General features: G+C 34.3%; 1 protein-coding gene across 2 annotated transcripts in view; it reads right to left on the bottom strand.

Moving 5' to 3' along the window:
• The window catches only part of ZFPM2 (zinc finger protein, FOG family member 2), a 440,537-nt gene that overhangs the window by 316,077 nt on the left and 107,799 nt on the right, over window positions 1-16,661 (bottom strand). For both annotated transcript variants that reach the window (XM_036031342.1, XM_028533983.2), the window contains one exon: window positions 10,247-10,348. In XM_036031342.1, coding sequence (XP_035887235.1) covers window positions 10,247-10,348 — 102 coding nt within the window. The remainder of the gene's footprint in view (window positions 1-10,246; window positions 10,349-16,661) is intronic.

Below are 16,661 nucleotides of genomic sequence, written 5' to 3'. Positions count from 1 at the left end.
ATGTAAATTATATTTATAGGCAAATACATTACAAGCTCTAAGTATCAATCTTAGAAACAAGGTTAGGAGTTTATTATAAAGACAAAGATATAATAATCCCCAAAGCCCAAACATAGTCCTGGGGTTAAAACAACAACAAATATGACAATAGAAAAACATTAACTGCTGTCAGTTTGGATACTGTAAAGAAAGAGTATCTCTAACCTATATCAAATTTATAGTAAATTATTATATATTACTTTCAAATTTAGATATCAATCACACTAAAAGTGATAAATCTCACAAAACTCCCTACAAATTATTAGGTAAACCAGCTATTGGGAAATAAAAGTTGAAAGGATAAAATTTAAAGCCAATGACAAAAATGTATTATGTAAAACCTGAAGATATGATAAGGGCAGAAAATAAAAAATAACTTTAAAATAATTTATAAAAGTTAATGGGTAGTTGGTTCAGAATAAGTTAGTATGAGAGTACAAATTTCTTTGGAAGCATATACCTAAATCCTAAAGTTTGAAAGATTCTTCTTTTTAAATACAGCCTACTTTTATTGTGATTATATATGCATAATATGAAATTTACTATTTTAACCACAGTACAATGTACAGTTAGTGGCACTGAGTACACTTACAATGTGGAGCGACCATCACCTCTATACATTTTCCAGGCCTCTTCACCACTCCAGACAGAAACTCTATACTCATCTGAGAAGAGTCTTAATGGAAAAACTTTCAGACTTGCCACATTTGATCCTCCTAAAAAATCTACTAATTAATTTACGACAGTTCCATCTACCTGTTAAAGCTAGTCTAAGAATGCTTCAGAGTAAAAGATTCTTAGGTAGAAGTAAGAGGTAAATGGTTTTAATGAATAATTTGATTAATAAACAGATTCACAGAACCCAAATATATTTATTTATCAAAAACACCTCAACCTAAAATGGTCCAGCTTCTGGTATAGAAACCCAACTGAAATGGTTCGAGTTAAAATCACTAATATCTGCATGGCACTGAATTCAAGGAAATTCTCTAGGTCTCAGTTATGACCTCTCAGAAGCATTTAATTGAGGTATGACTCCCTCTTTCTTAGAAATTATTACATGAACTCAATGTCTGGGCTTAACAACAGAATGGAGTGGATGGGGTAAGAACCAATTAATTATCCAATCTGAGCAACAGAGAAAAGATAGACTGGGAATTTTAAAAAATGCTCCCAGGACACATGGGACTGTTACAAAAGAATCAAACATGTATGCCTATGATATTGAACCTGAATCTATACAAAGATCTAGATGTAACTACCAGTTTAAAAGAAATGTGGGCAGGAAAGAGAAGCATGTTACACAACACCGCTGGTATGTAATCTACCCGATCTAGAATGTGAAAAATAGTCCAGATACATGTCGGTTTCTTCAACAAATAAGTGGGAGCGAGGAGTTGAAGGGAGAGAGAGACTACTATAGATGCAAAAAGATTTAGGAATACTATCAACCAATATGGGAACCTTGTTTGGATCCTGATTCCAACAAACCAAATATAAACACTCTTTTTTAAAGGTAACTGGGGAAACTGGAAGATGAACTGAGTTTTAGATATATTAATTAGTGTATTTTATGTGTTATAATGATATTGCTGTTATGTTTAAGACAAAAGTTCTTATTTATCAGCAAGACACATCAAAGCTATGGGTGAACTGACATGATTTCAGCAAGTTGCTTTAAAATACCACCCCGCAGATTAAGAGCAAACTGATAAAACCTGATTGGCAGAATGTTGATAACTTTTGAACCTGGGAAATGGCATGTGGAGATTGACCATCCTCTTCCCTCTTATCTTATGTTTGTCTGAAACTTTGAACATTAAAATATAAAAATTAAAAATAAAAAATTCTTGTTCTTCAAAGAAGTCATTACTCACTTGCTTTCTACCAGACTATCCTAACCCAACCCCTGAAAATATGGTTTTATGGTATCACATATGTTTCTTCTATAGAAAAGCTATCACAAATGCAGTATCAAAAAAAAATCATTATCGCAATTTACATTGTCTCAGGGAGCATAAACTCTTAGGCAGAAACCACTCTGGCTTATTTGCTATTTCACATTCTAGAGTCTGGCACAGGGCATTGCATATAGTTGATAGTTGAATAAATAAATGTTTGCCCCAAATAACCAATTAATCTTGAATGCAGTGTACCCAATCAGTAATAGCCTTCTAGTTCCAATTTACAGTCCGCTGATAGCAAGTATACATGTCTCTATGTACTTGCATTTATTTTCCATATTTTTAAAGTCCTTCTAATGTATGTCCCTGTGTTGGTCTTATCTTTCTGAGCCCAATTAAGTCTTTTGTATAAACCAGACAAAATAAAAAAAATCACAAAATATAAAGTTTTTACTTCTTTTAAATTTCTGGATATGAAAGTCAATTATATTTTTAGGTGTCTTTTCAGGGTACAATGCTGAGTCAAAGAAAACAATCAATGTCCATAATCCTTGTTCCCCTAAAATGTCTCCTGCATTCATTTTAATGAGAGGCTATAAAAGTGAGAATAAAGATGTGTCATATGTCAATGCAGAATACGGACTGGTAGTGGCTTCCCAGAGCGCCCAGCTGAGAAGAGTTCTGAGCTGAACTATGGCTCAGTGGGAAAGAGAATAGAAGTTCTATTATTGGACACAAACAAAATGAGTAGTTAATCAAGATAGCCAAGCAAGGGCATTCTTTTTAAATAGCAATGTTAGCATTACATTTTAACTTATCATATACAGAAGCATATTTAATAATCAAATTGACGATGTGGGACCTAGACTATTTATTGGTGTGCGGGCCACTTGGTCAGTGTTCCACTTAGATCAATGACAGCCATGGACTTAAACTAGTTTATAGTTTGTTTCATTAGAGCAGAGCCAGGATATAAAAGCACTTGCAAAACCATCTAAGTGCAGTTTCTTTTAATATTTTTTATTCTTTTTTAAATTATTTTATTGTCGTTCAAGTACAGTCATCTGCACTTTTATGAGTTCCCCCTAATTCTTCAAAGTTGCCTTGTCCACAAATTAAAATTTTTTAGTGACTTTTCCTTATTCAGTCTTAAAGGTTTCAACATGTTTGACACCTTGACTATATCTTTTCCCCCCAAATATATTTCAATGGTTTAGACAATATTTAAAATCAATGAAAAATTACAGTAAGAAGTATAGTTTGCAACCATACAAGTGGTGACTCATGATTTCTTTTCAGCTTCAGGACTCTGTATTAAGTTTGCTAGGGCTGCCATAACAAAGTACCATAAACTGGGTGACTTAAATAACAGAAACGCATTGCCTCACAATTCTGGAGGCTTCAAGTCCAAGATCAAGGTATCAGTAGGGTCGGTTCCTTCTGAGGCTGTGAGAGAGTGTCCTATGCTTCTCACCTAGCTTCTAGTGGTTTCTGGCCCATCTTTGGCATTCTTGGCTTATAGAAGCATCACCCCAATCCCCGCCTTCATCTTCACATAGTTTCCTTCTTGTGTACTTGTCTTTCTCCAAAGTTTTTCTTCGGTTAAGACACCATTCATTTTGTTTTAAGGGCCTACCCTACTACTTTAGCATGGCCTTGTCTTAACTAATTACATCTGCAATGACCCTATTTCCAAATAATATTCTCAGGTACTAGAAGTTAGGGCTTTACTATATGGATTTTGTGGGGACAAAACTCAACCCCTAACAGCCTCAATTAGTAAGTTTTAGAGAAAGGATGGAAACTGTAGTTTAGTCAAGGGGGCTTTTGCTGTATTCAGTTGATTAATGAACTTTGTCATAGGAGCTGGGTATAGAACAAGAAAAAATAGTTTGTCATATATTTTTCTGGGATCATGACATATTTACAAAATTTGACATTGTATTCATTTTCCAGCATGGTGTTCAAGGAAAAAAGATCACTGCAAAGTAAGGTCCAAAGAAAATTAATCTCAAAATTATTATCCTTTAACTTGAATATCTCAATTAAACTCATGAATACTAACTAGGTGTTTTCAAATTCTACAACTAGTTATATAAATATCCTTAATTCACACTCTTATACAAATGAAGAAGTATAAATAATAAATAATAATAATAATAACAAATTTGGTATATTTTATGCAGCTCTTTATAATTCTAGGACATCGCTTTCCAAACCATAAACAAGTACTTTGCCTTCAATCTGCCTTTTTAAAAAAAAATTTGGATGAGTTTCTATGTGCCTTAATTTTATGTGAATGCAAACTGAAGTAAGGGAATAAGATAAAGAGAACTTTTTTACTCTGTTTATGCGGTATTCTGTTCTACAATGAGTAAGGCTTTCATCTTTTAATCCGATATCCACTTAACTACACTATAGAAGATTTATTTTGACCCCCTCTTGTGTCATAAGGAGCTCAAAAGTCTGTAGCAATTTTTGATACTTTGTTATAATGTTTTTCTGACCCCCCATGTCCTCCCCCCACTCCCTCTCTCTCTCCTCCCTGCCTCATTTTCATATGGACACAAAGCTTTGGGATAAAATGATGGTTCATTATAGTGGTACAGAGCTCTTATCTTCATCCGGCAAGAGTCATTTCCTTCCAAAGATTGAAATGCAAATGTGAAAATTAATGATAACTGCATTATCTGATAGCAGAGATAATACCAATTCACTGTCAGAGTAATACACAGTCATTCTACGATTTCCTCCGCTTCTCACAATATTCTTCTTACTGTCAGACTATATCTATGGTTAACTATGTTTCATAGGTTTCTGTTAATTTACTTCAAATGGCATTTCCCAGATCTTATATCTACCACATTTTCCCAATCAAAAAGGAAACGAAATCAGAACTGTAATCTCCAAGCCCTTCTTTGGACTAACTAGTAAGGATAAAAAAAAAATACTGTATCATTAGTATGTGCTTCTACCTCACAGGGGTCTTCCAGCTACCATTCTACTTTATGCAAAACATGCCGCATCTCCTTAGTTTAATTTAAGGCACAGAGTAGACCCAGCCCAGCCATCTGCATGCATCCGAAATGCCGGACAGCAACTGAGGGAGGTGACTTACTTATGACTCCTGGGCCAACAACACCTAGTCCAGATGCAACAAGTATGCACATCTGATCCTATGCAAGACAACTCTTCCTGAAAATGTATTTACACTCAACTTTCTTTAGCTGAATTATGTTTCAGCTCTAGCTGAACAGAACATAGCTAATATCATCCTATGGTGATGCCTACATAACAAAATTTCTTTGCAAAGAAAGGTAGTTCACTGTACAAATGGTTAACAAGGGCTTGTCATCTATAAGGCATTGTCACAGCTGCTAAGGCACAGCTGCCATGATGATACTAAAAGTAATATTACAAGCTATTTATTAAGCATGTATAAAGCTTTGAGCTTTATGTTTTACATAGAAAATGTCATTAAAGAGGTAGTTATTATTATTATTAACCTCATCTTATAAACAAGGAAACTGGGGCCTTGGTAAAATAATAACTTAAAGTCATATGATCAATAACTGACAGCATCATAATATAAATGGAAAAACATTTTTGTTTTTCTTCACTTGTTACACTGCCCCAAAATAAGTTACCTCTGACAGAAAGTCAGATTTCCATATACCAATATAGAACAGTAATTTTTCAACTGGTGTGTCACAAGAATTTTTAAAATATGCAATACCTGACTACTTAGTCAGGGGCACTGACCTCTTTTCCCTGACACTGTCAAAACAAACAGAAAAAATGACAACAGCCAACACAATAGTCATCCAGTGTGAATGAATCAAAAGTATACCTTTTTTGGGGGGTCAGATCAGCAAAATAACTTTTGCTAATATATTTTTAGTAATTAGTTTATGTGTGCCATGAGATGAGAAAGGCTGAAAACTGCTGATCTAGAAGCAAGTTGTAATATTCTATAACATATTATATAAAATTATTCATAATTTTATTCTACTATAACAAGTTGTAATATTCTATAATATATTATATAAAATTATTCATAATTTTATTCTACTAATTTACCAAATACTCAATTCGGGGTCTAAGTTTCTACTTTATTTTTATTAAAATGCTCCAAGAGCTTAACATATAAATACAAAATCTATTTAAATAAAAGTACATGCTTATCTTGAAAAGTTCATGTCAAAGAATCTAAATGACTGCTTACTCAAAATTTTATATCTGTGTATACTTTCATTAATACACACTATTTGGGGTACATGTACTTTTTTGTACAAATTGAGGACTGTGGTATGTTCCTTTATTAAGCTCCTGGAAAGTTCAATTATAGCTGCTGTAAGTCTGATGGCAAGACCTGGATTCGCTCAGTATTAAACCAGAGAAATCAAATCAGTCACTATTTCCAACTGGAAAAAGAAGTAACCATGGTTTTAATAACATAGCCTAGAGACTTAGCATTCTTACGAGAGCCGATGTAAGGGGCGACTTTTAAGGTGCCCATTTCACGGAGGCAAACCATGAATTTCTAATGACTTTTCTGAATTCTCTCCCCCAAATCTCCTTCTACATCAAATGTGATTCCAAAGATTTTTCTGAAAAGAGAGAGCCAGAGATGTAAACGGTATTTTTAAAACAGGGGCAGTGCTTTACCTGTCGGCCGTTATGAGAGGTCCCAGTGAGGGAAGACCATTCACATCTGGCAAATCCCATGCTCTTCCAAGCTGTGTGCTAGATACTTTTTACACATCGTCTCTTTCAAATGTCACCCCCATAATACTGTTTCAAGGTAGTTGTTATTCTTTCCATTTTAAAGATAGAGAAACTGAGGCCCTGGTTGTTTAAAATGCCTGAGGTCACTAGGCCCCAAGTGTCAACATATGATCTCAAATGCAGATGTGTCTGACTCTATAATTTGTACATTTCCTTTAGAAAATAGTTTAGACCCTTCTCTACTTCCTAGCTTGTCATGCTTAATTAGTGCATCAGTGACCTAAACAACACGTGAATAATTAAAAGGGGTTAAAGGAGAGAAATGGCATCAAAAAGAGAGCAGGCAGCATTATGCTTTGCCTTTGGACTTCTTCCTAGCAACTTTCACAATAATTAGTACATAATCACTGTTTATTGAATAATTAAATGTATAAGAGTATTTGGAAACTGAAATACTGCAAGGGTGATAAAACATGAAACTTACCAGGGTCATGAAAGAAGAGAAGAGATACTTAATGAAGGCAGAAATGATATTAAGCGAAGTAGAGACAAATATAGATGAAAAGGAAGAAGATTGGATAACAAGTACCTATGAATTAGATTCCAAGCAAGGTTGTGTCAGGAAATTTTAAGAGCAACAAAAAACCCTAAAACTTGAAAGTTAGAAATACTGAAATAATGAGGTAATGACGTTTACATTGTCCCAAATTGCACTAGCTTACTGCGGGTCTAGCTGTCCATTTGAATAGTGAAAAACACATAAGAACTTGACAAAGATTTAAGTAAGTCACACGTAATTAAACATTAAAGAATTTTACCACAGGAAGGTGTTCAAAAGAAGACAGATTGTGTAAAAGTTGTTTAAGTTCCACGTGATCACAGGCGTTAACAGAGATGCAAGCAATTACTAAGTGTACCTTTAGGTAAATAACAAGGGAAAAAAGTTTGCACGGGGGAGTTTGCATTTGATAAAAATAGGACACGTCAGATAGGAGTTGATTCATTACTGAATTGAGCCATTGAGAAAGGTTTTGGAGCCGTCTTCAATCAAACTCTAAAAATAAGGTAAGCCCTGATGTGTCTGAAATGATGTCAGCTCTATACCTCAAATTCTTTAGATAATTTCCTTGTCCTATTACTCTGCCTAGTTTTAGAGAAAATTGTCCTTAGAGTGACTATCAGAATTGGGTGGGAGGGCCTTAAAATCAGGAGGCCTTAAAATCAAGAGGCCTCATTACCTCCTGTCTTAAACAATAATTGCAAACTAGATGCCTAGCAGTACAGAAGCTTACCCTTTGTGGTGTCAGGTATATCACTACTGGGCTTCAAGAAATGCTGGAAGAACTTTAATAGGACCTGCTTCAAGACCCAACAATTCCAAGGCAATAATAATGGTGATTAGCATTTTACGTGGATGGTCTAATATCCTCCTCACAAAACCCATAATATTATTCCCTACATTTTACAAATGAGGATATAGGCACAGAGAGAATAAGCTAATTGCTAAAAATAGTCCAGCAAAAGAGTGGCAAATCCAGAATCTGAACCTAAACCCTTAGAATCCAGAGATCATTTTCTAACATGTTTGGAAATAGCCACTAAAATATGAACCATTTTATCTCAATGAAGTTGGAAAATACCCATAATGTTACGCAAATGACAAAAATCAGGGTAAAGATGTTGATGCCATCTCCATTTATGCAACAGCAAAACAACAAAATGATCCTTTATACTTTCTCCTGATTGAGGGAAAGAAATAAATACTCCGCCTTAAAAAATAAATACTCAGCAGTATTTTTTTAGGAATGAACTTCATTATTCAGAAGGTATAAAATAAACTTTTTTGTTAAAAAATGTTTTATCGATTTTATAGTATACACAAAATTTTTTTCTCATATACATACCCGCTTGAAGACATATTTTTAAAGTTTTTACATATTCATATGTGCACAAAAAATAACATTTTCTCCAAATGTCAACAAAAGAAAATTCTCATTAAATCATCTAAATTAAATAAATTTAACTTAAAAGTGAAAAATTTCATCCTGAATGACAGCATCATGCTCCTCAGTGTTTTTTCTACTTTTTTTTTTTAATCATTGTTCAAGTACATTTTTCTCCCCCCTACTCCCTCTACTTTTTTTTTAATCAAAGGAATTCTTCCCTAAATTGAGAAAACAAAAGCATTTTCCAATTAAGGTGAGAATGCCAGAAGTCTACATTTTCTTTCAAACTCTTAAACTGCGGTATTATTGTACTTTAACTATAACTGGAACCTAATCAACAAAAGAAAAAAGCAAGCAAAATATAACCAGAGACATTGAAATTAAGAACCACCTGACAGTGACCAGAGGGGAGGGGGAAGGGGATAATGGGGGGAAGAGTTTTCAGGAACAAATGTGGGGGCCACATGGACAAAACCAAGGCAGGGCGTGGAAGCAAGAGGGGGAGGTGAGTTTGGCTGGGGTGGGTGGGGGTAAATGCAGACAACTCTAGTGGAACAACAATAAACTCATTTTCAAAAAAGAAACATAAATATAATACATTTTGACCCAAAGTCATGTGTAACATGCTGTAGTAGACAGAAAACAAATGTTGGTGTATATCATGAGTAACATTAGATATGATGTCATAATAGTCAGATATATTGTATCTTCATTTTTGTTTGCATTATATTTTCCAGCTGCTGATTTCAGAAAGTTACCACTGGAGTCCCTTCTCTTCTTCATCCACAGCAGAGAGCAGTTTGCAAAGTCATGCAGGGGTGAAATGTGACTGAAATACATGGATCGTTCTTAATGAAAAATGTTACTGTTTTGGAAATTATGGCTAAAACTATTTTGAAACTTACTTGTGGCCTTAAGTTCTATGACATAGTGGGTTCCATTTATAAATATACCATCAGTTGTAAATTACTTTGGCTCCAAATATAAGGGTTTTTTTCCACAGGGTTTTTATGAACTATATATATTTACATAAAATTTTATTGGTGTTTTGGAGTATTTTGACCAGTTTTTGTTTTTTCTTGAAAGATTAGATGTCAAGATCTTTAAAATTAAATTTAATTTTCATTTATAAAAATGAAAATGTTGCCAAAACTCCCCTGAATCTAAGGACGGGTATCTGTTGGTATTTTCTAAACTTCTAAATACATACTGAGATTCAATCTATGACTTAAAATATGACTAAAATGAAAATATTCTGTTGGAGTATTATTGTTTGTTTTTTGTTTTTAAGCTTTAAAATAATGCCCAGTTTGAATGTAGATAAAGCATAAAGATTTCTGTTCAAAGAAAAAGCAAGTAGAGTTGACTAATTCTTACATGAGTATGAAAGAAAACAAAATGAAGAATTCAAGCTGAGGTAACACTTTGGTTTTATAGTTTATGAAAAAGATAATATCGTTAAATAATGGTGGTTATTTAACCTCCTGTACATAACCAGCATAGACACAAATAATTTTTAAAAATCAGATTGAGGTGGTAAGAGTTTTACAACTTAATTAAAATTTAAGAAAAAGAAGTGAATTTCCGATAGTAGCAATGGATGGTTGAATTTTTAATTTTATGTCCTACCTGGTCCATCCCAGTCACCTGTCTCTACTCCGGGCTGCCCTGGCTTCTCCGGCTGCGTGTCCCCATCTGACTCTGCCGCCTCCTGGGCTCCTTCTTCGTCACCTAGAAAACACCAACACACAGAGAGAGACCGGGCAATGAGTAAAGCCCTCTCCGATACTGAGTTTCTCGCAGAGGGAGGGGAGTGCTTAGAATAGGTCTAATTATATATTTGTTATATGCATTGTCATTATACTAACAAATGTCCATGGTTAATCATTTTGATATCTGTTATAGCTGTATAACGAAGAAAATCAGCATTACTCATCAACAAAGTTAACTGCTATGAAGAATAAAGAACATTTCCATAAAGTTTTTATTTACAGTTATTAATATTACATGTAAGAATAAAATGTAAAAAGCAGTATGTACTTTTTATAATGTTCTCAATACAGAAAACCTTAATTCATTTATTTCTAAGTTATAATGTTACAGAGGCAAGGTGCTACCAACAAAATTAAATCTCATAAGAAAAGACGTATTTATGCTTTGGGTTGAATACAGGTTATTCTGAAGAAGATTTTCTTTTCCCCCAGCTTTAGGCTTGCTAAAGCTAGGTCATATTTATTTTTAAAATGGGTCTAAAAAGGCCATAATTAAATGATTAGCATATAAGATGAATGAGTAACTCAGTCTTTACAATGCAAGAAGCTACAGAGTTATGCTTATAATAGAGTGAGTATACCCAGTCTGTACAATTCCACACCTCATATCCACATAATAAAAGAAAAATGTAATACTTTTGAGCCAAATTATAGTTATAGCAATGAAGGAGAAACATATTAACAATGCAACCACATTTTAAAAGTAAAAATATAATTTATAAGTACCTTCGTTTTAAGTGATAATGTAACAAAGTATGTGCTTTAAAGGAAAGTAATCCACTTTAACAGGGTGCACACAAAAATATTAAATAGACCTTCTTACAAATTATAATAGAGATCTGAAAACAGAATAACAAGAAAATGTGACATTAGAAATAGAAAAATGAGCACTAAAAATATGGTAACTACATCTTGAATATAATAATGCTAAATTTTTTAAATTAAATTGCTTGTCCTCTGAAGTATTCAATAATTATTTTCCATGGAGTTGCCCAAATCTTAAATAGTTTTAAATCTTTATATTATACAAACAATATACCAAATTTTTACAGTCTTTCCAAGTAACCTACGATATACAGAATTTTCAGGAATCCATTATTAATACAAATGATACTGATGTGATGTTAATAGGGCTTCTGCAAGAATTTGTATTATTCTTTCTTTAAGTTAACTCATTTTATAACATATAAATACATTTTAAAAAGCAAGAACTTTATATCATTGCTATAAATGGAAAATCAGTATTAGATGTCAAAAATAGAGGTTAATCAGAAAACTAGCTTCAATAAAAATAAAAGTAACACTATTATATTCTAGCCACTGTATCTGTCTAGACTCTGAATCTCTAGTCCCATTTCATTGTAATACAAAGGAAGAGCAGCAAATAGTAAGGCATTTAAGTCATAGTAATATGAAGTTGAAACATTATCCTTGAAATACAAAGAGTATCAGAAACTTGAAAACTTCCTCACCTCTTGATTCAATGCTATATAATATAGTATCAGTGTACCATCTTAACCGTCTTGAGGACCCCGGGGACACCTGACCCAATTTGGGGAAATACTGATCTATCCCACACTTTCCTTTTCATGGGGACTAGAATCTATCACCTAGGTAAATGATCTTTTGATTGCTTTTCCACAGACTGAGTATTTAGCTGAGGGCACTAATGCAGGGGACTTTACAAAGAAAAATGTCCTCCCCAACAGTGGAGTAGAGAATGCAGCCCACAGTTTTTAAAGGGCATCCACTCCTTCCGAGCACTCTTCTAATTCCTCGTGAATTTGAAACAGGGATGCGAACACGAGAGAGGACTCAGGAGATCATCTAACCCAGATTAAACAAATTTGAGGATCAGGAAATTGATGCACAGATAGGTCAGTTACAATATATGGTCTTATGGCTTCTGTGTTTATTTCTGCAAAGTCATCTCTCCCAAAGCTTTCCAAACCTCAGCCACCTGTGCTTTCCCATCATCTCAGGGACGACAGGTTAAGGCAGCTTTAGGTAGATCTCCTTCCCCCACAGAAGGACAGTAGTGTTTATGGGGAGAATTGGAGAGGCCACCCAAAGCAGCAGTGTACAATGTTAGGGATGAAATTTGACTCCCCCAACCGCTGGTCTGGCGTTCTTTCCAAATAACCTTTCTCACCTCCCACACCCCACCACAGCAGTCCAGGAGAGAACCATTCACAGCTGAAAGAGATGAATAATAATTCCAGAACAACATATAAATAAGCAAGCATGAGACCATTCACATATCTAAGGGCCCAGAGAACAGAAAGTAAAATCCTGAGCAGAACTACTTGGAAAAATTAAATTTTATATTCAAACATTAAATGTATTCCCCTTGTGATCACACAAATTAGTAAATATTCAAATTTTACTATTATGTTTAAATTGTTGGAAATGTGGTTCCATGCAAAATCCAATCACATTTAGAAAGCATATTCTTGAAATATATGAAATATATTTCATATATATTGAAACAATGAAATATATGAAAAAGAAAACAAATTACTTTCTCTTAAAAACCATATAATCTAGTTAAGGAAGAAAGTTAATATGCATAAGAGAGGCGACCCCCTACAAAAACCAGCAATCAGAGCAGTTTATGAAGAATTCCAAATGAGAACAATTAAGATACAGAAGTTCAGAGGCCAGAAGCACAAAATGGCATTGACCAGGGAGAACCTAATATGATTGATTTTGGAGTCTCCCTTCGTGCTGAAGTCAGGGCGAAGCAACAGAGTCATTTCCGTGGGGGGCTGACAGGACCACGTGATGTAAGCACGGTAACCAACACGTATCTACTGAGTTTCTATGAACACACCTCGCCAGACCTCTGGTCTTCGAGTTTTGTCTTACTCATTCTATAGCAGCACTAACTCATGTCTCAGATATCCTTGCCCAGAACTCTCGTGAGACAATGGTAAACTCTACTCTGAAATACTTTATTAGGCAAATTACATATTTGGTAGGAAAAATAATGGCAAATATAGTGAAAAACAAACATATTTGGAAGACTATATGAGAGTAAGTACAATGACAAAAATTAGAAGTTGAAAGATTTCACTTGAATGATATACATGTTCATCTTTCTTGAATAAAGGTGATTGATAGAAACCATTCTTTATGGATTAAAATACTTTTTGATTCCTAGGCACTGTGCCAACTACTAAGAATACAAAACAAAGACTGGCCCTCTTCTCACACAACTTGCAGTCCGGGACAGTGACAACTCAACAGACCGCAGCCGCATGTGATGGACGCGTGGATGGGAGCAGTTCGGGACTCCACAGGAGCGCAAAGGCATGACCCCTGACCCAGACACGGTGCAGGGGAGGCTGCCTGGAGGGAGGAGCCAATAAATGCCTGAAGTTTGGGAGGCATGATCTTAGATGAAACTGAACTCTGTGGATAAAATGTCCCGAGGCTCTATTTTTCAGATTAAAATTAGGAGCCACTTTCCCAAAGATTTCTTTATGAAAAACATTATAGTAATGAAGTTCTTGTGCAAGAAAAATGGCAGCTTGAAGGTGGTGAAACTAAAAACATTTCAATGATGCCAGAGTGAGATCCAGATGAAGTTTTAAGATGCCAAAGAGAAAAGAGAAATATTGCTACTATGAGATGGTTACCTGAACAAAGTCCTTTCTTTCATTCAGTATAGGTCAAATTTACCCACGATTACACTTACCCAGTATCACTAGGAAAAGAAAATGATAGAATGACTACAAATCTCAGTAGACCTTTGAGGCACAGAGAAATGTGGTAAATTGCTCAAAATGAAAATACTGTAATTCAGCTTATTAAGGGCTTGATTGAACTAGTAATTTCATATAATAAATTATTTTCATTAAATGTCACTTAACTGCCAAATCAAAACTGTAGAGCTTAGATTTCAACTTGTACCGACATCTGGAACAATACTCAGTATTGATAATCCTGATTTATGGAATGCTTTGCTCTAATTTGTTTCATAATGCAACACATACAATTACAACCACTGAAAAAACACTACAGAGTGTTTAATTAAAGAAGCACTGTAAAAATGGTCATACACAATGTGCAGCTCAGAAGGAACTGCATTTATTTAAGCCATTTGTAAAACTGGGTAAATGTGTAATATGTATCACTTTAATGAAAATAAATTCTGAGAGAGAAGAATAGTTTAAAGTTTTTGCTTGGGTTATTTGATGGTGTTTTCTTAAAGAAAGAATGCAAAAGAGGAAAAGATGACCAATACCTTAAGAATGTCATATAAAAATGGCACACTAGAGTGTCGAATACAAAATGGGTCAAAATTAAGTTTATATTCATCTCAATATCTGCTATGTGCCAAATACACAAATCATAAAGATTAATAAAGCAGATATCACGTTGTGAAGCTCATATTAGACCTAAACATGGCTACTGTTTCTTGAGCACCACACTGCACTAGCTGAATGCTTTATGACATCACTTCAACAACTCCATCACGTACTAGTGCCCTTATATCTCATAAGCGTAAAGCAAGAGAAGTTGCTAAGGCACTCTGCTAGTAAGTGGCAAGGCCAGGAACTGATCCTGAGTCAGTCTGAATCCAAAGTCCATACTGCAAGCCCCTAGTATTGCACAGACTGCTGGATTTCAAACAACACAGAGCAAGATGTGATGAGAGCTGTTTTCCCCATATGTGTGTGTGTGTGTGTGTGTGTGTGTTTATATATATGCCTTGTTTCTTCATTATGCATATATATCAAAATGAAATGTTCAATGGATTTAATCTTTATAAGTATTATTTTTTCTAAGGTGTACAATTCAGTTGGGACTTAGCAAAATCAACTACACACAGAGGCTTAATCAATAACCATTGCTCACTGACCAGTGAGGTAATTAGATTTTGGTTTCATTCTTTTTACCATCATCTACTGCAATAGCATTAGATTCACTAATTAATTGCTTTCAGCACACTGTTTCTATTTAATAACTAAAATATGTCATATTTTTCAACTTTTACAGCCTTCATCTTCTAAGTTTATCTCAGAAAACTAGCTCTCATTTTTATGGTAATGTTTTTACCTAATTCGTTCTTAATCTCCTTCCTAATGAAAAATGAAATGATTAAAAATAATTTAATGAAATCTCTGAATTACTTAAAAAAACACTACTTTCCCTTCACAATAGAGACTTGCTTCTTTCCTATCAATAAATTTGTGCTCATGGAAAATTTATAAACAAAACTCCATTTTGGTATTAACCCAGTTCCAGCTTCTACTTGATTTGAATGGAAATGACAATACTGACCATAGCTCTTTTTACTTCTATCCATTTTTTTACTTTTATATGTTTAAAATCAGCACTCTAGAGCAGCTTATGAAAAACAGCATGAATAATCAACAGCCCACACAACAATAACAAGTTTGTTAAGATATGGCTTTGAAAAGTTTCATTGGCAAAAAGAGGAAAGCAAGAGAGAAAAGGATGCTAGGAGAATTACAGAGAGAGCTAGGAATGCATTTGACACCCATTCATTTACTTGCTAAATTCTTTATTCACATACTTTTAAATAGAAATTTCAGTGTATTTTTAGCAAAGCGCAAACACCTTTAATGGGATAATCACTAAATATATCCAGAAACCAATTCATAAAAAGATGAAATGGAATAAATGTCAAGCGGTAACAAAATCTATAACATTTCTAAAATTATGGCTATGGAGTTAATGGTTTTCCATCGCAAGATTAAACTCTTTTGTTGCTCTTTTAAAAGATATCATGCATATTTTGTGGGCCCTTCTATTTTTCTTAGTCTAGTTTTCAGAATCAATGAGAGCCCTATAGGAGGAAATTGAAGGTGTTATTGAGCAATATAATACACAGCACAAATGACTGGGGAAAGTGTGCTGGAATGTAGTCTTTGAAACACTTGAAACAGAATCTTTAAATTCCATATTAGGTATTGTTGGCAAGGTGGTAAAAGATGGGGCTCCACTTGACAGACAAAAATAATTTCAGAAACACCAACAAACACCTTTTCACTGAAAGGTAGACATTCCCATTAGAATTCAAGATTTGGCACCTTCTGAGACAGTCACTCTTGCAGCACAAAATAGCAGCAGTGTTTGAAAGCAGTCATGCAGCCAAACAGCCCTTCTCAACCCTGCTCTTTTAATCCACGTAGTTCCTATCAATAGTAACCTCTTATAGAAATTCTTGTACAATATAACTATTGAACTTTCTTGACTAGGAGTGTTACCGTAGCTGTTAGTCATCCCTATAATGTATTTTG

This window comes from Phyllostomus discolor, chromosome 7 (genome assembly GCF_004126475.2).
Source record: "Phyllostomus discolor isolate MPI-MPIP mPhyDis1 chromosome 7, mPhyDis1.pri.v3, whole genome shotgun sequence".
Lineage (NCBI taxonomy): Eukaryota > Metazoa > Chordata > Mammalia > Chiroptera > Phyllostomidae > Phyllostomus > Phyllostomus discolor.
This window is presented reverse-complemented; position numbering and strand designations above follow the sequence as displayed.